This window comes from Bacillus rossius, chromosome 8, assembly GCF_032445375.1.
Source record: "Bacillus rossius redtenbacheri isolate Brsri chromosome 8, Brsri_v3, whole genome shotgun sequence".
Taxonomy (NCBI): Eukaryota; Metazoa; Arthropoda; class Insecta; order Phasmatodea; family Bacillidae; genus Bacillus; species Bacillus rossius.
The window spans coordinates 32,029,565-32,057,483 of NC_086336.1; the positions used below are offsets into that span (position 1 = coordinate 32,029,565).

Here is a 27,919-nt window from a genome sequence, read left to right on the forward strand (position 1 = left end):
ATGCTCCCTGTACCACAGTTGATTGTCGACTCTCTCTACTTGAGAGAGTCCCTTAGTTCCTGCATGGGCTCAAAACCGAAAAAGGGGGAGGGGGGAAGAGAGAAACAGAGTGGGCGGAGCTAAGCGGGCCATGGGAGGAAAAGTGCCTCGGGATTGGTCAGGGCTTGTGCCCCAAGAAGAATATAAAACTCTCTATGAGCGCCATCTTTAGTTGGGACAGGCGCCATGAGATAGCGCACCGAGCGGTGGCGTTGCTGTATGCCGTCTAAGGCAAAGGGGGATTGGAAGGTGGTGCTCCCTGGCGGGAAAAACTGACATTAGCATGCTTAGTTTCGGTTGTGCTCGAGAGATCGCGCACAAGCCTCGTGCGTGGAGCGCAAGCATAGGCGTGGCTTGTTCCTAAAGGAGAGGAGGGGTTGACGAGGGAAGGGGCATGGTCTTGCCTCGGTCATGGTTCCTGGAAGCATAGCAGAAAACCTAAGAGGGCCAGGGGTGGCGGGGAAGTGCTTGTTTTATGCCGAGACCAGCACATCCGCTTTGCTCGCCAGGGCCTCGAGCCTGGGAAAGCGAGCTAGGCTCGCCTGACGAGGCAGGTACCCCTGCGTGAGAAACAAGGCGGAAGGCACGTCAGGCAGGGAGAGTTATCATGTCTGTTCCTGCATGCCGGTGAGATAAAATTGACTCGGCTAGCCAACGCTGCGTGTAAGCGTCTGCATGTCTCTGCTGAGACGTTGAGACTCTCTAAAACCCACTAGTAAAGTTTTAATATGTATAGCCCTGGGTGGTATAGATGAGAAAATAAATTTTGATGAGGTACTCTAGCTTATGGGAAAGCAAAAATATTTTAATAAATAATAGTTGAAAAATTGAGCCATTAAATTACTGATTTTCGGCTCATAATAAATATTTGTTAAACAGGTCATGCAGACGAGATATTTAATGCACTGCAAGTACCATTGCGAGCTATTTGGGTTGTTGATTTTAAAAAGAATTAGAATAGAGAAAGGTAATCTAGAGTTTTGAAAAAAATTTCATGGTTAATAGATTTACCGATCAGAATATAATTTTAGTGCTCAAATAATTTTTTCAACGATATTTCAAATTCCCCGATGGTAAACAAATGGAAGGGAACGTATTGATCCAATTTCCGCAACTTACTGCATTGCTTTCTTTCTAATTTGAATCGCGATGTAATCTACGCCAGAATCCGTCAGCCCTCCTTCCTGACCACCGCCTATGCGTGATTGATGATCTCGAAGATCTGCGACAAGAGGGCAAATTCTCGTTATCGCTTTTCCCTCCATTCGACATGTTTCGCTGGTGATCACTTGTCATTTCCCGCTGTCAGAGCCAATATAACTCCAACGACGTTCGTTTGCAGCAGGACAGGACTTGGCGATGATGAAGGTGATTCATACGGTACTGCTTTTGTTCGCTTCGGGCAGGGTTCTTGATTGGCCAGTGAGTTCACTGGTGAAACTGCAAAAATGCCGAATGTTGGAAACAAGTGTAGACAACACAGAGCGTTAAAAATTAATAAACATTGTTTTCAGCACTTAGTTGAGTTCGGGATGCTTTCTAAGGAGTATGTGCTTCTTGCAACCGCGGAAATTATAGTCGTTTTTAGTGGGCGTTCACGTAGACGTTAAAGTCAATTTTGGGTTCGTCCTTCTCCCCAGAGTCGCCGGAAGTAAGTTTGATGAGATTTATGGCGAGTTCTCAAATTTAATGAGACTTTGGGAATTATGTATTCATGAAAGAATATTATCAGGTATTTTTAAGAATTTCACAAGAATATCTAGTTTATATTTTAGTTTATGCTTATCAAAATTGTGAGAGACATAAGCAAGGCTTATTTGGCTGATCCCGTTACAGGTCTATTAAAGTAAATACACTTTCTCGACTCCATTCCAGGTCAGTAGGGCTATACTGTACACACAACCTCACCGAGTGGAACACTCAAGTCCAAATAAATGTTGATCACTATGTTGACAAAACGTTTGCACGTGTATAAAAAAATACTGCCATCATTTGTTTTAATAGTTCTTTGATGTTTACCGCTCACTGATGGGAAGTTGAATATTTGTTGACAACATTTTGCTAAACTTTTGCATTTTCTGTTTCGCGTTTTTGTGTCCAACATAATTTGGCAACACTTGTTGCCAACAATGTTGCGCCAGTGTAAACGCTGCTTTTAAACTTGAATCCGCTGCGGCCAGGTTTGAAATATTAGACCCACGAGAAGTGCAGTGTCTGAACGGTAGCTGCTTGAATCAGAGGTTGACTGTCGAGCGGCTAGGTAGCTACTGTGTGCATCTGCGAGCCCTGTGAGCCAAATGCAGTTTGTTTTCTTGTTCCTCGATTCTGATTTCGTGATGTCGCCAAAAACTTCCACTTAAGTGCGCCCACCATCATTTGTATTTTATTTTATTTTTTGAATCGTCGTCGCAGAGTTGAGAGTTTGTGCTTGAAGAGGTAGAGAACAAAGCGCAACAGCGGCTCATAGTACATCGTCACGTGAAGCCAACACACTGGGAACTACTGTCCCTACAATTCTGGTGTCTCCTCACATTTTGTAACAAATGTATTTTATTTCCTTCAAATATTTCCTTAATATTATTATTTTCGGGGGCGTTATATTTACGGACAGATTTTTACAGAGTCAACGATTTGGTATTAATAGATTTGTATAAGAATAGACTGTTTAAAATTTACAACTTTACACTTTAGGTTAATGTATTGTTATCTTAAAGTGCTAGGAAAGTGTACAGACACTGATCACGTTTAAGTATTACTACTGTACTTCCCTAACCGAGCCACGCGGATCGTCCCCAGGGGTGCACTCACAGTGACTATTTATGTGGGGGGGGGGGGGGGCTGAATTGTATCCCGTTGGAGAGGGTACCTTTCATACTTTCCGTTGGAACGGAAGTCGCACGGAACGGAAACGTGCAACCATGGTGCTGCCGTCTGTGGCAGATTGCACGATCAAATTTAACAAAGCCACACGGAAACGTTAAAGTATTAACTGTTTAATGAATTTAAAACAAGATGGGCAGTATGTTAATACTATTCCTTGTCGAAAATAAGCTCCATAAACGAGTTTAAGTATTACTTAGTTTTTTTTTCGTTTTTATCGAAGCGGTTTCATTCTATAGTTTAACCTCTCGCTCTGTAAATTGAATGATTGTACAGACGACGTATCTGATTCCCGTCCATAAATGTAGTTTAAAACACAATGTTCATATATTTATCACGATCGGCATTATTTTAAAGAATTCCATGTTCAATTTCGTGTTATAAGTGTATTTGCAGCATGAGAACACATGAATTATGTCATTACCGAGGTTAAATATTATACATATCTGATGAGTAGGTACCAAAGACTCACTCACTTTTATTTTATTTATGTGTAACATGTTAGCTCTCGGTATACTGCATTTGGTGGTAGTAAGTTCGTGAATGGAACGGAAATGTATAACAGGAAGCATGGAGAAGTGCGCATTGCGGGCCTACAGTTGACGCTCGTGCTGAGTGTCAGCGAACGCAAACATTTCCATGGCGTTTGAAGAGAGAGAGAGAAAGGGGGAAAGAGAAAGAAGACACAGCTGTTTAACGTTCGTTCCTCTAACATTAGTCTTGAACAGCTTGACGCATTGCCATGTAGGTTTTCTAATAAGTTATAAAAACGTTGAGAAATAATAGTGAATAATTTATACTCAATAATTTTAAAAGTGTTGTATTAAAATACCTGTTGTGTTCATACATCGTTTGTGATACGATATGTTAGTTTTTAAACACCACTGGCAAGTACTAAAAGACTTGCTCACTTTTTTTTATTTATTCATCTACAGATTTTGTTTGCCAACAACCAGGAGGGGAAGATAAATATTAATATTCGTTATAGTAAAGTCGTTTTTCATATAGTTCTGTAAGTAGTGAATGTTACACCCATGGCTTCCCCGGGACTCGAACCCAGAACTCCCTCGCATCGTGAACCGGTGTGCATCCGATTAAGCTACGGAGGTCGACGGACACGTCAGTGAAGTCAGCTCAGTAACAGTACAAAAAAAAAACAGCATAATTTAACAGTCTAATAACCTGCTCTTCCAGCCGGAGGTTAAGGGCTCCGCCTACCTGGTCACACAGACGGTGCGCAGAGCTTCAGGAAAAACAACGCGATTTCAAGACTTCTCAAGATATCCCAGTGGGGTATGTTTACGAAAAGCATTTAAGAGTTCGCTGAGGCCCGAAAAGTACTTTTAATTTTGGATCATGTTTTTAAACTGTATTTCTAGAAGACTTAAAATGGCTAAAACGCATGTTTTCAGAGTAAATTTTAGGCGTAAAACAACCGGTACAGATTATTGAAAGCACTTAAGGGACTTGCATTACACCTTTATCTTCATTTATCGGCCATATAATGTTGCGGTCACCGCTCAAATTTCACAGTTATCCTGTGACGACGAGTAGACTACGCTTAGAGGCGATACCGCGCTAGAAATACCATAGAGCGTCGCACTTATCATCCCGCCTCACTAACACACATACACCCCTGACGAGGCGGGCCCCTTAAGGACAAAAGGAAAAATACGCTTTTTATCATACCCATTCCAGCCTTTTTTTTTTTTTGAGAGAGCTTAGGCCGCGTCCGAATTCAAGTACACATTTCTGCACTTGCGACCTTACATACTTAATTCACCACTAATTTTTCACATGTAATAACATTCATGTGATATACATAAATATACCTTTACTTCAGTTCATAACTTACCAAAATGTATATTCCTTATCAAAGCGTGTGTCATTCTCGAAGAAACCCGGGACTAGAGCTGTTTATATGTGTATCGTTTTTGACCTCTATAAATTATATTAGTCAGCTAAATAGTACTTAAAAATTTATTTTATCAATAAATAAATTCCAATCATGAACAAGTGAACTAATGGCAAACTAATTATATTTGTTTCAAAAAATAACAGTCAGTATTTTCTGTGCATTTATTTGTTGAAACTTTGTTATAACCCGGTTCAAATATATATTTTTGAGTTAAAGTGTTTATCCTGATTAAATATGCATTGATTATTATTTCCAGGTTTTTTTAGTTACATAAGTGTTAAATCAAAAACATTTAAAACACTTTTTCTAAAAATACTATTTATTTGCCCGAAAGTACGCGAGAAGTAAACAGATTCGTTTAATTGCATACCTGCATAATTGCATTCCAGTGCAGAGAGGCCCACGAGGTCACTGAATATATATTATTCAAACAAGTTACGAGCATTACAGCAAATTTAAACAGAACACTGACAATCATGAATTTACTCCGACGCCACAGAACACATTTCAGGTTAACCTATAATCATCGCGGGTTTAGAGTAAATAAAGTTGTAACGTCAGTTTTTCCAAAAGTGTAAGACCAACGTTCTTTAAATGATTCATACAGTGAGGAATGTTGATTTAATACAATACATTGTTTGGACCTACGCCACTGCAGTTTTGCACTGTTTGTCATGGAAGAAATTCAAGAATGCAAAATAAGAAATAAAAATGAAAACATAAACCCACAGGTCACAAGCCTCAATAAGCGAGACGTCGGACAGACGGGTCCAACAATGAAACTGAACGGGTATTATGGCCAAAATAACGACGGTAGCACAGACGAACACAGTCAAGCTTTAAACACCAGATAGAACAACAATTCCGTGGAAGAAATTTATTCATGAAAAAATAAAAGCACAGACGAAAACAGCGGGCTTACAACAACGAGACGACTGCAGTCAAACAACAGACCCGAACAGCTTAGCATACGAATACAGCGAAGAATCAAAGGAATGCCTAAAGAGTTTCTGCGTATGTAAGGTGGAAATATTTAAATTCTCATAGTGGTTTGGCGGATGAAACCTAAACTTATATTTTTATAGGCATTGGGAATTTCAGTCAGCGACACAAAAACGTACTGGCCCTAACTCCGAATAATGGCATCGGGAGAGGGTGACAAGACAATCCGCATATAGAACAGGAGGATGTGTGATGCAATGACGTTCAGGCCTCGGGGTTCCATAGCAATGGAATATTGTTATGGTTACACTGGCAATAAAGTCTGCGCAACAATTCGTCATCATGGCAGTGGTGACTCTTTTAGAGATAAAGTCAAGCGTGTGCACCCAAACTTGTTTCTGATGCCGTAGGACTTCAGCGAGAAGCACGGACGATCTGGAAGGAGGTTCGTTAGAGTTTTTCACACTTGAGACCAGTCCACGAGACAGGTTTCGTGACTGATCACGAAAATGAAGTTTGTGATAAGCGTCTGTCGTTCGCTACTACTCTGCAGCGTTTGGACAACTTTGTTACATCGTTTACATTGATAGCATTGTTAGCTTTGAATGCACGAACCGTCTAACGGCTATGTAGCCGTTTGCTTTGTGAGCTAGAGCTTCTACCTGCATATTCTTAGCTAATCATGCTTTAAGACCGGCATCAAGGTTCGGTCACATTTGAACAACGTATGTTTCCTACCTGTTGCTCAAAACGTCAACTTCATGACGGTATTCTCACGTGGTTTACTGAATTAAGAAACTATTTGGTTTAAACTGTGATCACTATCAATGGAGAAGGATTAAAGGAGCAAATAAAATGACGGGTTTCTGAAAAAATCAATTTATTACAATGTAAGAGTCTGCCACATGGTTTGATTGAATTTCAGAGTTTGCCCAACACACTATTAGTTGTGAACATGTATTTCACTTAACGTTATTAAACTTATGTACTATTTAAAATTAAAAAGCAAATGGATATACCTACAACAATCTGTACAACAGTGGACCGCGACGATGCATGGTTACTCCTCGCAAGTAAACGATGTCGTCTAGGGAAACCAAAGTACTCTCGGCGACGTCCTCGGTGTAACTCGGTCCCGTTCGGTGCCGGTCGATCAAAACTTCCTCGAGAGTGTGCAACCAGGCTCTGATGTGATGGGAACAATAGTGATGAAAATGGTGATGTTTACAGGCCTGCAATGGCTTCACGAATTTTTCACAATTGCACCGGCTGTTATCTTCCAGTAGGTGACACGGGCAGGAGGCATGTTTACCGTCCATACAGAAGTTCATGTTGAGGTGGACTTCGATGAAGTTTCGTAGCTGCGAGAAGCTTGCGAATAGCTTGAGATTCGGAGGATATACCCCACCGAAGACAGGCAACAGGTGCTCCACGTTGAAGAGGATTTGACGTCCTTTTCTTCTCGAGTCGTCGTAGTTGTATTCGATACTGATACGTGCACCATTGATAAACGTAGTTACGGTTCTATGAGTGGACATTCGCCACAGTTTCTTCCGAATAGTTCTTCCTTCGTTTCTGTTAGGCCATACCGATCGGACAAATTACGGAAGTCAGCGAAGCTTAGATACGTGGCCATTTGGAGTGCTAATTCTATCGGTAAGGCAATTTTCTTCGGCTCTGAGACTGCTGACAAAGGCACGTCCAATGATAATTTGCGTTTATGTGGGTTCATGGTGAGCGCAAGTGCTATACGTTCCTTCAATGCGCGACGAGTGTGCGCGTGCAAGTTCGGCTATATTAATAATTCAATTTTTATTTTTGTGTTCTCGGGAATAACATTTTATCTTTATCGTTACACAATTCAAAACAATATGTGACACCGATTCCCAAACTTTGTTCCAAGAAAATATGTTTATACTTATCAGCAAACTACGTTGCCTAGCAACAAATAAAATGTACTACATTATCGTGCATGCGACGGATACAAGGTGCACTGAGTTTTTCTCATTTCTTTGCCACGGGCTAGTAAAGCTTCCTTTCGAGCTCACTTAAATTGCTAAAACACGGTAGTCGGTACCGCAGTACTCGAGACATCCAAGTCATTTATTGGATTGATTGGATGGAGGCTCATCTGTAAACACATTTTAGAAACCTATATGTCTCGAAGAGCGTTGGCTTTTTCGTTATCCACTTGACAACCGGAATATTATTACTCATGACGTACCAAAGCGGCCTTGGCCAAGGCCGTTCATGTTTGATAAACAAAATGTATGAATGAAAACTATTCGCGTGATACTTTAATCGTCTCGACCTGATGAACCGACATTCGATAGGGTGGCCGTTAATGATTCACTACACTTTGATAACCCTATAATCTCTGTAACTCTTAAAATACTTAATTGAAAGTTGTCTAATTGTGTTCGCTATGCTATGGTGTATGAAACTATGTATTAAAAAGAATGTCCACTAACTTCGTAATCTTTACGACCGTGCCATGCACGCCGTTGGCGAACGGAGTGGTATATAGCATTAGTGGTACTTTTGCAAGTGTGTACTTATAGTAAAAGAAACTTTATTTTATAAAATTTATTATTATAAACAAATACAGGGTAAACATGTTGTATACTATTTCTATATAAAGCTTTATTATCGTTTGTACCAAACACATGCCGTAAGTCGTCGATGGGAATCACTTGGACTGTCGTAAACTTATTCACCGTCACTTTCATAAATGGCTGCGTCAATTTCCAGGGAAGCCTTTAGCAAGAACACCGGGGTTGCGCGCCTGCCTGTTTGGAAGTACACAATGTCCTCGGCAAAAAAAGAGTACTGCTCGGCAATGTTCTCGTTGAACAAATCTTTCGATTCTCGCATTAAAATCTAAGAGTTTAGATAGAGATTCAGCCACGAAATAACGTGTTGAGGGCAGTAATGTTGGAAGTGCTCTTCCTCGCTCTCGTCCACCAGAGGTTTCACGAAGTTATCGTAAGCATCGTCGTCATCATCGTACACGAGATGACACGGGCAGCAGGCGTAGCGACCTTCCGAGCACAAGTTCACGTGAACATGAATTGCGACAAGCTTCTGTAGCTCCGATATGCTTTTGAACCGGTCACTCCCTGGAAGCACGATGCCACCGAATAGCGGTGTCAAGGATTCCGAATCGATGAGCACGCGATCGTCTTTTCCTCTTGCCGCATCGAAATTGTACACCACTTCCAATCGCTTCCCGTTGAAGAATACCGCTTCGAATTTGTGAGTCGACAGCTGCCATAATTTATTTTGAATAACGCCACTCTCATCTCCCTCGGGCCAGATGGATTGTGTGAAACTTCTGTAGTCTTCAAATTTAAGGTATTTCCCCAAGTGGCGAATGATGTCCATGGGAACGTGAATGGGCTCTGGCTCTCCACCCGATTGATCTTGTTTCTGATTTATTTTATTTTCTCGTATATTCGCTGACATATCGTAACAAAAAATATGTTTACTTTGTCCGACCAAATAACTCTCAATAATTGAGCTATCGCGACAGTAACGAGGGGACCAAATCTTAGGTGCAGCTATAATTGGATCGACTAATACGATAAGCGAGTGTCCGTTTCTTATCAAATTGAAAACAAGTAATATCCGAATGGTCCTCCACCATTCATGTCCAGCGGTCGTGGTAGTCGTACAGGTTCTGGACGCAATTTTGTACTAGAGGAATATTAACATGCCGTATAATTTTCCCATAAGTCAACGCGACGGTTGGCTGTTTTACCATGCAATATTTGCGAAAAACTTAACGAGGATTGTAAGATTTTATCATTAAATTCGTGACGCGCGCATTCTGCGAAAAAACAGTGTTATTTGTTTATGTTTGATCATATCATACACGTGTGTAATAGCATCTGTTATTTTTAGAGTAGCGAAATATGCTATGCATCTCAGTTCAAAAGGTGCACACTACGAGTGCTTTCTGTATGAATCTGAGAAAGTTCGATACCAAACAGGATGTATGACGAATCATAGATATTCTTAGATCGAATTTGTTGTGGTTGCAATTTGCGTGGCTATTTTCTTGTGGGCGGCATTAGCGTGAACTGTTTTTCTCCAAACAAAAACAAAAAACTAGGTCATGGTCGTTCACTTACCATGAACGCTAGAAAGCATATTCCTATATATTATACGTAAGTCCTAATCGAGTTTGTTAGCCCTGCAGCCATGGTATAGGATTCCACGATCAGCAGGCTGAGTGCACGTTGCAGGTTCTAGCTAAACCCCAACGTGGTTAATCTTGGTTTCGTGGCCCAATGGCCTTATTTTCTATCTCTAACACAAGAGCTATTTCCTAGCAAATCTGATTTCCACCTTGCACATGTGTGATATTCTATGGGGTCACTGTATTGACAAAAAATCAAAGGCGACACATTGAATACATAAATTTATTACGTCTATTGAACATATATTCATTTATTCAAAATAAATTCTAGTTGTTTATACAATCGTCTGGGTTAGTGGGGTGACATTTAAATCATTACAGGTTGGTATAACGAAAATTAATGGTCTCGTTTAGGAAATTCAAGTAACCCTTGGTGGTGACCCGGTCAAAGAATCCATTTTCTTCAGGGGGCATGAGGGAAGTGTTTAAAAAAAAAGGTTAACCAATGAATGACGTGTTGCCAGCAGAAGTGATGAAAATGTCCAGACGCACAGGATACTACCGAACGCTTTACGTACTTTTTGTTACTCAAAGGGTCTGCGATGTCCTGGTAACACGAGCAAGAAGCGTTGCGACCGTCCTCGCCCATGTTGAGATGGACGTGCATTCTGATGAAGTTCTTCATACTCCACACGCTCGTAAACTTGGGCAGCTTCGGAGGGACGATTCCACCGAATACAGGTGACAAAAAGTTGATATTGATGAGGAAGCATTCTTCCTTCTTCCGCCAGGGATCACAGTTGTACTCGATGTCCAGTGTCTTGCCGTTTATGAAGGGAACGGTAGTACGATGTGTAGACAGGGCCCACAGTTTGTTCCGAATGTCCCGGGATACGTTGAGATTGGGCCACAGCGAGGATATAAAATTGCGGAAGTCCCCGAAACGTAGAAACTGCGAAATGTGAAGAATCACATCGCCGTTTAAAGGAATGTTTTTTTCTGTTGTAACTGGTCCTCGTGGTGAAGGTGGCTGCAGCGGCGAGTCCGGTGACATCTTACGTTTGCGTGAGTCCATGTTAACGGCTCGGGAGCGAGTGTTTTCCTGTTATCGTTTACGGAGATGGCACTGGAATGCGTGCACGCGCCTAGCACGCGCGGTTGTTGAATGTAAGAATAACGAGACCGGCTATCAGTTACGGTTTTAATGCATCAACGCAGAATCGGAAACAATTTATCAACGTTTTTTCCACGAAATGATTAAACTGGCCATTTATTCCCAAACTTTGATGCGAATGTCACTCGTCGATAACGTGTGATTTCGATTTACAAATGTTCGAAACGCATGAAGGCTTGGGCTACCGGCTATCTCGTTCGATGCACTAGGCATGCACCGTGACAGTTTTGCCATCTTTCAATAATATTCACTGGGACTCGCCACTGTAGGGCTTCAAATGTATCCAAATACAATAGCTTACGTTCAAAAACGAATGCAGTCACACGTTGATTGTGACAAGAATTGTACAAGCATAATGTTTATTAATCATTATATGTAAACAAACCAACACTCCATACGTTTGTTTAGATTTGGTGCTTCAGCCTTGAAGATTCATTATACCGTTATCGCGCACTTGCCACAATCAATACTGCAAAGTGTGCATGTATTATTAGTATACACAATTAAATAACAAAACACTGTTATCGCTAGCTCCGTTACTGTTGCCATAAAAATTCGGCTGACGGTTTTTCCGCTATTGCGTGTTAATTAGTCCAACCGTATGGGCAATAACGATGTTTTGCTAGGTAAGTTTTTTAGCTACTGTTGACGGGAACATAGGAATGTTTTTCGCTGAGTGAGCAGTTCGGAAACCCTTGTCTGAATAGAGCAAACCTAAACGTGAAAACGTTACTGCGCGCTGATTCCCTTCAGAGAACAAACGTTTTGGTCTCGGTTTGAGAGAATAAAACCTTACAGCTCGTGTGTATCTTCTCATAAGAACTTTTTACCCAGCGAAGTGGTGACAACGTCCCTCGGAAAGTCGTCGAATTGTCGAAAATCGAAGAAATAAAACGTTTGAACGTGACTGCCGAAGGATAACGTCAATGCATTTAAGAGCTTTCTCCCCTGAGCACAAAAATGAAACACTTTCCTTGTTTGTATTCTTCTTTTGCAAGATATATCTCGCACATTCTTCTGTCACATATTGTAATAAACTTGGCGAACGAATCTATATTAGAGGCTAATAATTGTAGATGTTCAGACAAAGGCTAGACAATGTGTAGCAGATCATTGCAAATAAAGGATGTGATGGCTATAAAGTTATGAGAACATTATTTCGGAGCAAAAAAAAAAAATGTGGAGTCATACCGTCACATGGATCATGCAACGCATTGGGGGGGGGGGGGGGGGCGTTAAATGTGACAACTCCTATAGAAACACACCCCCCCCCCCCCCTCACTAACACCACCAACACTACTCCGTCCACGTCATTTGACTTGAGAACTGCACTCATACTGAGCGAGTACACATTCTACGAAGAAATTTAAACAATCATATTTGCACATCGTTAAAAAAAAAACACTAAAATTATGTACACTGTCCTGAAGTCCTCTTAAAATAAATTAAACATATTCTCGTGTGAAATTATTTGCCAAATAAATTTCAAAGGTTCCTTCAGACATGACCGGGGTGTTTGTGGCTTCAGCAAACAGTGCACGGCTTTACGGGAACAAGGCCGAACACACGCATATTCAGTTCTCACATTCGAGCCGTCAAAACCATTTGCTCCTTTAAAAAAAATCGAGCGCTATCATTTAAATACACCAGCAGTATAAAACGGCACCTTTATTTTCTAATCCATATGAAAGATAGAAAATCCGATTTCTCGTTTTTTTTTTTTTTTGCTTAACGTACAGTTCTAAAAGTTTTTACATAGTCCAGTTGTGTTCTGTAGGAACGTTTGATACGAATCTGAATAAAATAAATATTTATTTATTACAATATATGCCTATTGAAATTTGAAAGAAAAAATGTCATATACAATTGAACTCAAGTATGTTCCTCACTGCGTTTGCATTTTTCTCCACATGTTTACAATGAAGGAAAATCATACAGTGATTCGTTTAAGTAGGTACTCGAAGTTAACGAAGATATATGATTGATACCCTTCTGGGCTAAGCCAGGGGTGGAATTTGCCAAGGACAGGGTTTCTCATGAAGGGTATGCTAAAAATATGAAGGGTTAATCCCAGATTTCGTGCTTTCTGTACATACCAGGACTGACCTTTAATTATTTCTTCGCGTACATAAAAACCATTCAATATGGACTTCAGTAAAAAAAAAAAATCATTTTAAAATTAAGTATGGTAATATAAGGAATTTATTTTTAAAAATTGTGTGGAAAAAAAACTAAATGTAAGAAGCAAAATAATTTAGGATAGAATCCCTTTAAAGGATTTTAAACTTATTTTCTGCCATACGGTGTTATGATGCACTTCACGTCCAAGAAATATTGAATTGTTAGATTCATTGACAGTTCGACGAGCATGGAGCAATGTGGTGCAGCCGTGAAGTTAACATTCACCATCGTGAACCACGTATGCAGGTCTATCAGTCTATGGAGTGGGTGACTGCAAGGCAGTAAGACCGCAGCTGCTACATAGGGGGAGGACCCCAGGGCAGGACTATCACCCAGTGCCCCACCCCAGCCTTTTAATGCAATGCAACCTTAATATTAACATTTATTATGATAAATAAGCCACGTTTTGTTTTTACAAAAATGAAGTTCCAAATAGTCTTAAAAACATGATTTTAAAAATATAAAAAGAGTACCATAGTTTTATAAACGTAATGTGTAGAACAGGCGTGCAATGATTATTTCCCAGCAAGCTCAATTTTGCAGGCTTTAAGAGGATATTAGTATCTCTTTAAATTGAAATAATGTGCAAGTTTTACTGCATCTCACTTCAGTAACCTATAGTGAATCTTTCGAACCACCATTTTAATAGCTGTGAAAACACGCGTTACAACATTTTGAATCTCGGAAGATTCACTTACTAGAATAAAAAAACACCCAGGCTGCTAATTAGACGCAATGTGCAAAATGTTCTACTTAAGCCTTTGCATCACATACCAAGTTGGTCTTTTTATTTTCCAGTCAGTTTTTTAGGCCTTTTTTTGTCAATTTGTTTCATTAACGTTTTTGATGTTGAATCGTAAATTTTCCCACCATACATTAATTTAAAGTTATCTTTGAGCTGTAAAATGTTACGCTAATGATCACAATGGTGAATACATGAGTAAATTTATACCTAATTAGATAATTATTAGTAAATGTGTTGGGAAAATTTACAATGAATCAAAAGTGATAAATTCCTCTAATATAACGACATATGAAATAACCTACATGGCTGATGAGAACCTTTAAGGCAGTACTTAACTTGATACTTAAAAAATACTAAAGAAATGTAAATAACATACTTAAGCTCTGTACAAAGTTTTACATTCAGGTGCATAATCTCTGAACACCCTGAATATTCAGATGTTTATGGTCCTAAATTTGGCAAGTCTTGATGCTCAACACTTAACTATAATGCAGGAATGCTTCACAAAATAATTTTACTTTGTACAGTTATGTGAATTTTTTTCATATTTTAATTTTAACTGTAATTAAATTGTGATGTATTATTGCTCGACCAATTTCAATAAACATTTTAGGATTACCTAACGTACGTTATCAACATTGACTGCGAATTTAGTTGACTTGTGGTTAAAAGGGAAAAAATTTAATTTTTAGGTTAAAGAACAGAAAAATTCATTTAGCATTTATCCCCGTACCCACGTCATGCGTCAATTCTTGGAACATTAATAAGTAAAAACTAAATAATTTAATACTGTGAAGCAAAAATATGGAATTCCAAGTTCAAGGTAGCCTTCAGTTAATTAAAGTATTTTAATCATTTTTTTAATTGTACAATCTCATTTTTATAACACTAACAAAAGGTGTAATTAAATTTTAACTATAAAACACAAACACTATTATTTAAAATTATACAACATTTGAATATATTAAAACGTTAACTCATGTTATGTACATGTATATACTAAAATAATATTTATACTAGAAAAATACAATCAAATTTCGACTTCACTGTGTACATTTAAAAAACACAGAGTTTTGATGCAAAAGTAAATAAAAATTCTTCACTAAAAACTACGCAACTTCAATTCATTTTTTCTTTGAATAGCAAACTCCGACATAAAACTTGGAACTTATTTGTCTATATTAAATGCATTTTTAAAATTTGGCTCGGAACTTCACTTTGAACTTTTCGCTTTAAACGCAAAGAGCTCCATGAATTTGCTCCGACGCTTGGTTTTGTGTGGAATATTTTCGCCGTCGTGAGAAGGCGGGACTATGGGGGCCGCTTCCGGGGCAGGGTTGGCCGCTTCCGGGGCAGGGTTGGCCGCTTCCGGGGCAGGGTTGGCCGCTTCCGGGCAGGGTTGGCCGCTTCCGGGCAGGGTTGGCCGCTTCCGGGGCAGGGTTGGCCGCTTCCGGGGCAGGGTTGGCCGCTTCCGGGGCAGGGTTGGCCGCTTCCGGGGCAGGGTTGGCCGCTTCCGGGGCAGGGTTGGCCGCTTCCGGGGCAGGGTTGGCCGCTTCCGGGGCAGGGTTGGCCGCTTCCGGGGCAGGGTTGGCCGCTTCCGGGGCAGGGTTGGCCGCTTCCGGGGCAGGGTTGGCCGCTTCCGGGGCAGGGTTGGCCGCTTCCGGGGCAGGGTTGGCCGCTTCCGGGGCAGGGTTGGCCGCTTCCGGAGCAGGGTTGGCCGATTCCGGAGCAGGGTTGGACGCTGCCGGCGCACACACACCGTCCTCTGGGACAGAAACAATGTCTTCGCTGCCACGCTGTGTCGAAATGGTTACTTCGGCCTGTAGAAACTCGTCCTCTGCAAGTTTGTCTTTGGGAGAACTTTTATAGCTTTTCGATTCGTAGACCTCGCTCGCTCCATAAGTGGCAGATATCCGAGTCTGACGCTCATCTTCGCCCTGAAACAAAATTAAAAATATTAAGTCTTACTGTAAGACCTTTTTAATATTTATTTTCGTCATAACCCTCATCCAACTAAAAATATGCATATTTCCTCTTATAAAAGGCATCAATGGGAATGTGTATTCGAGAACAGTAAGTTTTTGCCATTATAAATGCTTCATTGCAATGAAAACAAAATTAGGCCTGGAATACTTGCTGCCTTCAAGCCCTTAGTGGTACCAATCATTTAAATTTTTGCAAAAAAATAAATACTTCCTTTGCAAATTTTCACTGTCTCTTAGCATTAAAAGAAAAATGTAATCAGTACTACTACTGCCAAATAAAACAATCCCATTTAATTCTAGAAAACTACCTATATGCTCTAGTTCGTATATTAAGTGAAATTTATTTATAAAGCATTAAAATATTTATTCACAATGACCATCACGTGTAACAGTTTTATCATGCACGTTATTAATATAGTAGGCTCTTGTCCTTAGGCCAAAAAGTTTTATTTATCTTTTTAAGAAAAATTTCTGAGCAAACATAAGAACAGTGTAAGAACAGGTATTTGGTGCCAATAATAAGCTAAACAAACTACCAACCACAATTTTACCATTTAACGAAATGCAACCCCTAAAGGTTTTAAAACGGAAAAAAACACCACTTTCGAATTAATTAGAACTAGGTTATAAAATTAGTTAACAACTTGCGTGTGGTTTGATTCTGTATTTTTTTTAACTTATTGAAATTAGTTTTTATGGTTTTGATTAATTGAAAGAAAATTTTGTCTCAGAAATTTAAATACAGCGTTTTTCGGTAAGAATAATAGACTAATGAACCACACATTGAGAGATTCCGCCCCAAAGTGGTGTAAATGGGTGAGTGGTTTAAGAAAAAAAAATGCGCAATTATATTCTACTAGATCTAAGGGTTAGTAATTAATAATGAACACCACGCATATACAGTTAAGATTTGTTTTGAGATTCGGTTGGTAAGATTCCTTTTATCTTAAGAAATAATATCTCCATATAAATTATGGCTAAATGTAAGATACTGAGCATTAATAAATAAAATAATTAATTACATATTGTGAATGTATCATTTTTAGAAATTCCATCGCAAAAGCAGTGAAACGGGGGTACATTAGTTTTAATTAACAAATATATCCAAGCTAATTAAGCTGGAGTTATGAAATTATGCAAAATTAACGTACATTATACGATTTAATAGCATGTCCAATCATGTATGTGTAATAAAATGGCGGCATATAATTCTCCAAGTTAGTTCTCTGTAGGTCGGTTCCACAAAATAGTATGCTTTATGCCGAAGAGGAAAATCATTTATTAAAATCCATAGCTGTATAATTTATAACAGTACTAGCTGACCTGACAGACGTTGTCCTGTCATTCAATTCAAACTGGAATACTATACTAATAATAATTATTTACATTGTTGTATATTTTGATATTGTTTGTTTGTAATTTTTTATTATCTGTATAACATATTGTTTATTGTAATGCTTGTTGATAAATAACATTGTTAGTTTTATTTCCTGGCATATAAATAAATAATGCTGATGGTTTTCTGACACGGGAACAGGCGACATACAGTTGTCCATGTGAAAAACATTTTCAAGTTTAATGCCACAAACACTTAACGACTGCCCTTGCGATTTATTGACATTGCAATTGCAAGCCGCACCAGAAATTGTAGCATTTTAAAGTCGAATGGCATGTCGTTCGGAATCATAAGAGATGCGTAGAATCAAAACGTCTTAGCCTTTATACTTCCCTTTTAAAATTGTGGCTTTGATGACGTTCATTCATTTCTTCACCGCAAGCCGGGTGCCATTACAAAGACGTGGCTGGTTTATGTTTCGTAACATTATGATTACCGATCCGTTTTTTAGTGACAGATTATGATGTGGTAATCCGGGCAATTCCAGGGAATTTAAAAATTCTGTTGGATAGTTGACATCTTGGTTAGTAACGGAATCAGATTTGTAAGTCATCAATTCGCCAACTATCTTACTTTAAATTTGAAAATTCATTTGTTATCAATTTTTTTTGCAGCCAGTATAACATTTTCACTTCACCAAACATTTTTGTAATTTTCAGCAATGTTTGGGAAAACCATCTCGATGAGTTCGGTCTTTGATTCAGTAAAGTGACAAAAATTTGCAGGGAATGTAATGTATCCAGACGATGTGTCAACAGGAATTTTGCCATTACCAATATCTAGCAATTGTTTGTAAAATACTTCATCAGATTCGTCATTTTGCAATACGACTCGCATAGTCATATTTAATTTCAGTGTCTTGACTATTTCCATAAAATAGACGACTTCAAACATGCATTAAGTTCGTCGGCTGGCTTTGATCGAGGCATTACTGGCAATTTTTGTCGAAAATCACCTGCCAATAGAATCATCGCTCCACCAAACCGGTTTTGGTTGTTTCGTAAATCTTTCATTGTGCGGTCTAATGCCTCCAAAGATTTTTTGTGTGCCATCGTTCATTCATTAACTTGCATGTACAACGGCAATTTTAGTGCTGAATTAGCTGTTCGACCGCCTTCCAACAACGTTGCTGCAATACCTGATGATGCAAGTGCAAGTGCAATACCGTTTTGCGATAGAATCTTTGCCAAAATCAATGGTATCAAGAATGTTTTTCCAGTTCCACCGGGCGCATCTAAGAAAAAAATTCCGCCAGTTCCATTGTTCACTACTTGCATTTGTGTATCGTAGGCATATTTGTGTTGCTGATTTAGAAGTATATGTGTATTTGAACGGTTTCTCTTAATGTTTCGCAATCGTATTGGGTTTCACGTCTCAACTCTTGATTGAATGCGTCGTGCATTGGACGATTGGGCGTTGTCATTTCTAGTTATAATAATCTTTTGTTGGCAAGCATCAATCACATTTCCTCAATTAAAATTAATGCTTCATTGTGAATTTATTCTTTCTTTGCAAATCTGCATTCAACGTTCTTAACGCATCTGATGCAATATATCTTTGGCCATATGATCTTTATATTTGTTCCATATATCAATCGGTGTGGATGGGAAGCATGTGCACAAAATTATAGCAAACAATGTTTGTATTTGTTTAGCATTTGACGACATTACAGCATCTTCGAGTGTGTGGTCCCAATGGGAGTCATTCTCTAGTAATCCCAAGTGTTGGCAGGCTTCTCTGTATGTGCCGCACAACACACCATTAACTGCAGATGTTGGAATGATGTTGGGCCACGAATACTGACTAACAGTAAACGCAAATAAACACACTCGTCTTGGCTGGGATGGACTGTGTAAAGACGTCCTAGTGCATCGGCGGAAAATATTTGTGGATAACCTGGAACTGTCTGCCCTTGTTTCCATCCTTGATATTTCTTTGACGATTGGTTCCAGATATAATATCTTGGCATTTCAGAGTAAAGCAACGTTCTGGCAAAGTCACATTCTGGGCACATTTCAAAGAAGCTGGTTAATGTTGTCGATGGCGGCCTGTCAACTCGTAATACATTCTCCGTTGTAATTACTCTCTTTGACCATTTTCCAAATGTACGGCCAAGTAAACAACTGTGGGGTGTCCATGTATTGCAAATGAAAAAATACGCCATATCACTTCGTTACTGCTAACATAGCGGCCCATTTGAAATTGAGTGACTTCGTCGTTTGAATTTTCGGCAGAAAAATTGAACACAACCACATCACTACCTTTATTCACGTACTTGAAAATGTACTTAATAGATTTCATGGACTGGCAAAATGGGACGTTTATGTGCTTTAAATGTCTGAGAATAACGGCGAAAACGGAACAACCCAACGATTATCAACTTCAATGTCCTGTTGATTCAGTGACTATTGTTGACCTTCCAGTGTCATCTGTAGATATCCGGCGATATAGTGGATATCCATCATTTCCAGTAATTTTTTGTGATACTAATTGTCTTGGATAGCATTTTGAACATTTCCCTTCAACCATACACGGACAAATAGGATTTAATATTCCACAGCGACCATGAATCATATTTTTATTTTTGTAATCACCTCGTGTAACAGTGGACCTTCACAATTATCTGGAATTTCTGCTGATATTACATCATCGTTTTCATTCGGTCTTATCCTTTCAACCAACCAAATGAGGATATACATGTGACAATCCGCACTTTTGCCACTCGACTGAATACATCCAACAACGCGATGCTCGACAACGCGATCCGAACACGCGATGCTTGACAATAAAATGCTGAGTGATTAATTTTTTTTAACACCTTTGCAGTGATGTTGTGGTGATCGGTTGGTGATTGGCCAGGTAATAATTCTTGTCGAATTTCTGTCCACTGTGGATTGCACGTGAACGTGATAAACAAATCTGGTGTGCCATAATGACGTACATACGACATAGCATTTTGAGCATATTCATGCATATGCTAAGGACTTCCGACGTATGTTGCTGGGAGAGAATGGTTGTTATGCCGTCATTCTGTGCATTTCCATCAGCATTAATTGCATCCCGCAGTTGAACGTATTCCTCGGAATGGAGTTTTGCTTGGTTCAACCTGATATATGTCAATCGCTCTGTCTCAACTTCCACGTACATATCCACAGCATATTGGCGAAATAAACGCCGACATTTTAAGATGTGGTTCTCATTTTCCCGAACTATCAGTCGGTATAAATAATAATTCATTGAGCAAGATGTAGTCCATTCTCTGATAAATACTCTCATTTTTCCAGCCCCTACTCAGTCGCGCCTGAGGACGGGAGCAGATAGCAGTTCCCGAAACGTCGCTTGTTTCTGTTTTAGAAAACTGTTGTTTGTTTCGTCTTTTCGTTGTCTCGTTTTGACTGTTGCGCTGAATTTTTTGGGTTCGGTATTTTTGTGCTGTCACCATTTGTGTTTTTTTTTCGTTCTGTTAGTCCATTATTCTTTGTTTTTCTTTTGTTTGACGACCATATTCCTGTTGTGGAGTATTTGTGGTTTTTATATCCTGACAACAGCAATTTTTTGCTTAATTTGTGTTTTTTTTGTAGTTTTCTTCTACAGACATACATTTGCTTAGCAATGGTATAGGCCTATGTCCAAAAGCTTACATCAAGTCAATAATTCTTTGAACTAACTTTTTTGTTAGTTTTGCGCCTGTAATTGAATTTATCATCTTCATTGACAAATGATACCCATCTTCACCTTGCCAAAATAAGATAGGATATTGTAACGCATCATTTGATTGATGTGTTTCGGAGACACGATGCAGTTGATTGTTCCGCCGTTCTAAAACAATATCTCGATTTTCTAAATTTTCACCCACGACGACAAGTGACTTCAATTGTTGGCGCATCCTACAGGCGTCTTATCGGCTCTCACATCTCACCATGGAAGAAGGGGGGTCGAAAAATCTCTAAAATCGTCACAATTAATTGACTTCCCCTAAGGACATGTATTTATACTAAAAATCAACAAGGCTAAAGCACATCCACTTTATTAACCATTCTTAAAATTTATTTTATATGCCTAAAAATTTATTATGTTTTTTTAGTATAACATTTTCGAATAACTCACATAATTTTCTTAGAATGTTAAAATATCAACAATATCACGAAATCGCGAGAGCGAGAAGCCGTGTGTTAGTAGCTAGTTACAATAAATTTAAATATCTTACCTGAGGGCGTTCCATCGTCTCAGTTTCAGAAGCGACATACGGTTCGGAAATGGAGTTCAGATATTGCCATGTAGACATGACAGGCCAAAACAGCACTCGAGTAACAAAAGATTGCTGGAACGATGGCTAAAACAAAACAAAAAAAGAAATATTAATGGTCAATCGATATACCATTAAACAGAGTTAATAATACATATTCAGAACATTTCAGGGAGTGTATGTATGCAATATTTACGAAGTTAATAATTGATTTCAAAATGAGAACGACTACCCAACCTATGTGAATAGCAGAATATTTATTTTTGTTATAATGAATTTTAAACGCTTAACTTTGCCGATGTGTTTTTATCACATCTTTAGTAACATTCACTTTATAAGAAAATTTTTAAATTATTCCTAGGTATTTAGTTCCTTTCGAGTACCGGGTGGAATCCCAATTGCAAGTATAATCATCTACGGTTGGTTTTACTTGCCAAGTGCATTGTGACAGCTACCTAATTTATCATCTAAGCCATACTTTATGACAAGACAAAAAACCATCGCAACATTAAATTTTTTTTTAAGTTTAACGATCCAATAACAAAATTAATGCAAAGAAAACCCTTTAAATAAGAAAGTTTTTAATTATGGACGTTTACTAGAAAGTTGTACCCTTTTTAATTTAAAAATAAAAACTCTCCTAAGATTACTTCTAAATTTACCGTTTTCAAAGTTTAAATTCAATATACGAGCATTACTTCAAATACACTAGCTGTAATAACCGTCACAAAACACACCTAAGCATTCTTCTCCGTATCTGTGTGTATCGCTATGAAAATATATACTTCCACTAACATCTCCATATAAAGGTAGGAAAACTAAAATTACTAAAGTAAATTTTCTTACAAAAATTTTAACTAATACAAACAAAATGTTTATTAAAACATGAGCAGTATGCTACTTCCTATTGGCTCAGATATTACGGGCCCGTGTAGCCGAGTGTTCGTGTTTCTTCTGTTTTGCAATAGGCATTTAAGGTATTTTGTTTGTGCTTGAATATTATTGTTTTTGGTTAGGTTTACATGAAGATGAATGTATTATTATTATTATTATATATATTTTGCTTGGTCCGTTAAAATTAACATATGTATTAACTATGTTTTTTACGATTTTGAAGCATATTCTGGTCAGTGAGGTCTAAAAAGAAAGGAAGACTCAGGCGAGATACGGGCATGACACTTGTCGCCAGTAAGTTGTTTTTCACCCTTCAAGATATTGCGTTTTTGGGGAAACCCAGCACACATATGCACGATTGCGCAGCATTGAACTAGAACTTTCGCTAGACGCAGTCACACCAGCCAATCCGGACGAGCCATGATGTGGTGTGATGTTAACTTTCCAAATTTTAATGTTTGAAATGCACTTTCTTTATATGATCACGTACCTGGTTCTGTTTTTGTGATTGGTCGGTTTACACACGGGGTTGTCACCCCTTTTGTTTCACCTTTGTAAGGGAAGACAACTTCGTTGTTCAAGTTGTCGCTTGATCGTCGCCGCATTCCGTCTCGTCGTCGGCAGCTCACAACAATGAATTGATATCAGTGCCTGCTGGTCGGGGCCAGGCAGAGTTTTAATTTTTGACGTGACAATGTCTAATAAATCGTTGAACGCCGGCTGCACGCACGAAAAAGTGTCCCTAACGCACATTGTCCCGTTACGCTGTGTCCCGTTACGCTCATTGTACGCTTGCGCCGAATCTATCTCTCTTCCACTCGATTGGAACAACCATCGATTTTACTTTTTCGAGGCACATTAAACTTGAAACACTCCCACTTTTTCTATCATCGTCCTATCCTTAACAGAATAACACAGATTGGAAGAAGTTAAATAGCAAACATGTATAAAAGTTATAGTTAAAATAATCTCTTCGTTAAAGTGATAAACACATTTGAATTAATGAGTGCACATAAAAGTAAATATATCAATTAAATTGTAGATTTCATTTCATTCCTTTGTATCCATACAAAATAGAGATAATTCAATAAAAATGATTCAATTGTATTCATAAAAGTATGCAATTATTTCATCAATGTTTTATAACGTTGTCACGTTAAACTATCGTCCGTAAACCGACTTTACAGACAACCAATTTTTTTAATTAGAACTTTTACCCCAGGCGTCGGCATCGGCCCAGGGTGACCATGGTCATCACTCTTACGGGATATATCCGCAGTAAATGGTAACTTATTTAAAAGCTTAAGAAAGGGACTATTTTTTTTATCAAGCAATGAGCTACAGTGAATATGTACAGATGGACACCTGGACATGTGTGAGTTATGATCCACGTGTTTTAACCAAAGATAAAACAAAAAACTGTGCAAAAAAATTATTTCATTTAAAAATTTCTAGTAAAAAAAAATTACCATATGTAAAGAACAATGTATAAATCCTCAATGTTAATAAAAGGATGAACGATCCCGTGTAAGCGCTCCCACAAGCGAACGCGCCTCCAGTGCGAGCGATAAAATAGCACCAAATAAAAGTCTGCAAAAAGTACACAGCTCTGCTTCAATATTAAGGGTCTGCCATGCCATTTACCAGACACGATTTCCAAATACACATTAACCTTAAATGCAATAGATGATTTTACGGTGGCAACAATAAAGTGGTACTTAGCAGCGGCTCACGCGTATCAAATCGAGAAACATGGCTTTTCAACCAAATTACTTAAAAACTTTATACGCAGTCTTTCTACAGACTGCACAACACTAACGCCAGACCAAAATTTAAACGGTGTGGAAGTAATCAAAAATACGAATTTAGAAAAAGGCTTCAAATATATTACTGGAAAATAATATTACGTTAAGAAAAGCCAGACCTCTTGCCATATAGCATATGTCCAAATTATTTACGTAGCCATGACCAGGGGGACATAACTGTATAGGCGGAATATGGCCACTAAAATACTGTGATGTTCAGAAATTCCAACATCAAATTGAAGTTTTCAATTTGAGGAATACAAAAAATAACAAATAAAAAAATATTTACGAACATTCTTAGGTAAAAATTTATAGAATGGTGTACTAACCGAGTGGTGTATTGATTATAATGACAAAAATGTAAATTTGTATTCATATAAACCTTGAATTTTAATTATAGAATGGATTTTGTTTGTTTTAATTACTTGAGAAAATAAAATATTTTATTTTAAGTAAAAAATCAACCCTGGTCTGAAATAAAACCAATGGTCTGAGCAATATATTTAATATTATAGCAATAAGATAAACAAATTATACAATCACAAATTTTCTTAAAGCATTTTGTTATTTTAAAAACTTTTTGTAATGAGGTTTCGAAACACAACAAACGCTACCCTGCAGGCACCACAACCTCGCGCTTTACCACTTCGCTACCGAGACTCATGGATCCGCCGTCTTGACAACTTTCACTCATGGGTATGGCAGAAAAATGAAACACGTTATATGTATTTCTACGAGAGTAAACGTTAAGCAAAAATACATAGAAAAAAAATAAGCCTATGTAAAGAATTACTGCCAAATGACATACAAATGCGAAATACCACGAAATCGATTCATTCCTTTGAAATAATTGAACAAACATTTTTTAGGTTAAATGAATAGTAATTTGTATAAAATTACTTCATCCGTCCCAAAACTATCACAATTCCATTAAAATCAATCCTATTAATATATACATGCTACGGTAGTTTAAATTTAATTATAATTTTATTTTAAATATCGACCAGCAAAAGAATGTTTTCCTGTTATAATAAGTAGACTAATGTGCAAACCAATCGTACTTACTTGTTTCGAAGTTTCATTCATCTTCTTCAATCCCCGACTTTTTAATTCTTTAATCGCCTTCTTCCCTTCTTTGGATACATTCACCTGTAAAAATTAACAGTATGAGAATTTTACTGACGAATACGATTGCTAGCATTTTTTTTAACGTGCCTGGTATCAACCATTATTAAAATTTAAAAATTCACTAAAAATATTATTTCGGTTAATTTGAAAGATTAAAGTTACAGAAAACATTTTTTTTTTATAATGTTCAAGCTTATAATTGCAATATGAAACATACCACGCCACAAAATCTGGGGAAAATTTGGCAAGTAAACCAAATAAACCAATACATGTAAAACCAAAATATAATTTTATTCTTCAGGGTTGTAAAACTAAGGTTTATGACAGATGTGTTTTAATTTCAAATTCGTTATCGCAGAAAATTATATTGAAAATAATTTTAAAATAACAATTTTTTTTTTGTATTTAATAAGTATTTCCTAATGTAAAACTAACTTTCATATATAGCCAACATAAAAAATAGGATAAATTTTGATTAAAGGAATGACCTCCCTTAATAAATGTGACCGCTATTAAACCATGAAGGTGTCTACAAAAAATTGGCTTGAAATGATTGTTCAGATATCCAAGTGTTAAATTTACGGGAATAGTCTCTAAACTTTAAATAAATATCATAATGTATTTTTTTTCTATAGAAATGGAAAGGTCTTCCCGAAGTCTGACATTAGCGCAACGATCACAAGTTAATGCACAAGAGCCAATGGAGCAGCGTGTTTGTATTTTATATTACTGATTTTTCAGTTGCCATTTTTCTCGAATCCGAATCCCAAAGAATTCCTAGAAAATAATACCCCTCGAATCCGAATCTAGAAGTCGAGGGTCAAAAATAGAATTAGTTACAAGAAATTAAAAAATATATTTACTGTTGTGTTAGAACAATTAACTGTCTCCCACGAAATAAGTTTCTAGAATCAATATATGTTGTATCTTGATGAATAGGTAGTAACGATAGGAATGAATAAAAAGTTGGAATAGTATATTTAGATATCAGCGTTCAGTTTTCAGATAGATAAAAAACTACCTAATGTAGCAGTTACTATGGTGCGACTTCCTGAAATTATTTATTTAGTTTTATTCTTTTCATGGTCCATTGACGCCAAAACCATCGTCAACTCAAATGTGTGTGTATTTATATACACACACACCTACACACACACATGATAACCGACAATTTCTCACAAATCTCTTTCAAAATAATATATATACCTATAATATAATTGTGAAAAATCTCGGTAGAGTTTGTTAGTGGGCAATTTTTTAACCAAAGGTGTAGAAATGGGAAAGGTTTTTTGAAAAACAGATATCGCTGTAACTCCATTATATGGAACATTTCACATCAGTTTGAACGTATTATGACTCATAACAGTAATACCGAACACTTTTGTCAAAAAAACATTTTTATACGACCAAATATAACTGCAAGGGGTGGAAAAAACAAGTGTTGGAGGACATTAAAAAAAAACTTTATAGGCATGCAATCGAATACGTTCAATTAGTTTGTAAATCTTATAAATTTTATCTAAAAATATTGCTGAGAGGGGTTAAAAAAAAGGGGGTATGATTTTTAAAAATGTTTAATTTCTGTACTATGTACACTATCAAATTCGTTCTAATTTCTTGTAAAACCTTTAATTATAATCTACAACTTTTCTCTTAAATAACTTTTTATACGACTTACAATGACTGCAATGGGTGAAAAAAACAGGGGTTGAATGACAAAAAATTCATAACTCCCTTATTAGGCACAGTATCTTATCCCTTAAATTGTATGTAAATCTAATAAATTTTATTTCAAACTTTTTCTAACAATTTTTGATAAAACTAACCATTATTGCATAGGGTTGAAATAAAATGGGGTTGGAATAAGAAAATAAAAATTTCCCTACCATGTACTCTAACAAATCCATTTTTATTTTGGTTTAACTTAATAAATTTTGACAAACTATTGTTAAAATAAATTTTTATGTGACTAACCATTACTGCAAGGGATGGATACAAAGGTTTTAAGTAAAAAATGATTACTTTTATAATAAATTTACTATCAAATACGTTTTTAATTTATTATATTAATCCTAAATTACTAAAACTTTGTAACAAAATTTGATTAAACGGATTTTTTACCGTTAAAACAGAGATTGAAATAGTAAAAAAAGGTTAAATTCTTAGTATCAAATTTATTTTAAACCAACATAAACCTCAGTAAAAATAAAATTATTGTTTGACCACATTATTATTAGGATGAAAAAGTGTTTGAAGGTTAAATCAAATAATTACTTATTTGCCATATAATATAAAATTCGTTCTGTGTTATTTAATGGTGGATACATTAAGTTAAAATTAGTCTTAATACTTTCGCTGCATGGAAAATGAGCACCTATATAATCAATTATTTTGTAATATTTGGTAACAAAAATATGTTATATACATTTCTTAAAATTTTCCAAA

At 37.4% G+C, this 27,919-nt stretch overlaps 1 protein-coding gene across 1 annotated transcript in view; it reads right to left on the reverse strand.

Annotated features, from left to right (window-relative positions):
• Nucleotides 1-14,979: 14,979 nt before the first annotated feature.
• The window catches only part of LOC134534708 (mucin-7-like), a 28,720-nt gene continuing 15,780 nt past the window's right edge, over nt 14,980-27,919 (reverse strand). The window contains exons 4-6 of the mRNA XM_063373185.1: nt 25,412-25,495; nt 21,609-21,734; nt 14,980-15,957 (exon numbers count right to left, since the gene is read on the reverse strand). Coding sequence (XP_063229255.1) covers nt 15,253-15,957; nt 21,609-21,734; nt 25,412-25,495 — 915 coding nt within the window. The 3' untranslated portion in view covers nt 14,980-15,252. The remainder of the gene's footprint in view (nt 15,958-21,608; nt 21,735-25,411; nt 25,496-27,919) is intronic.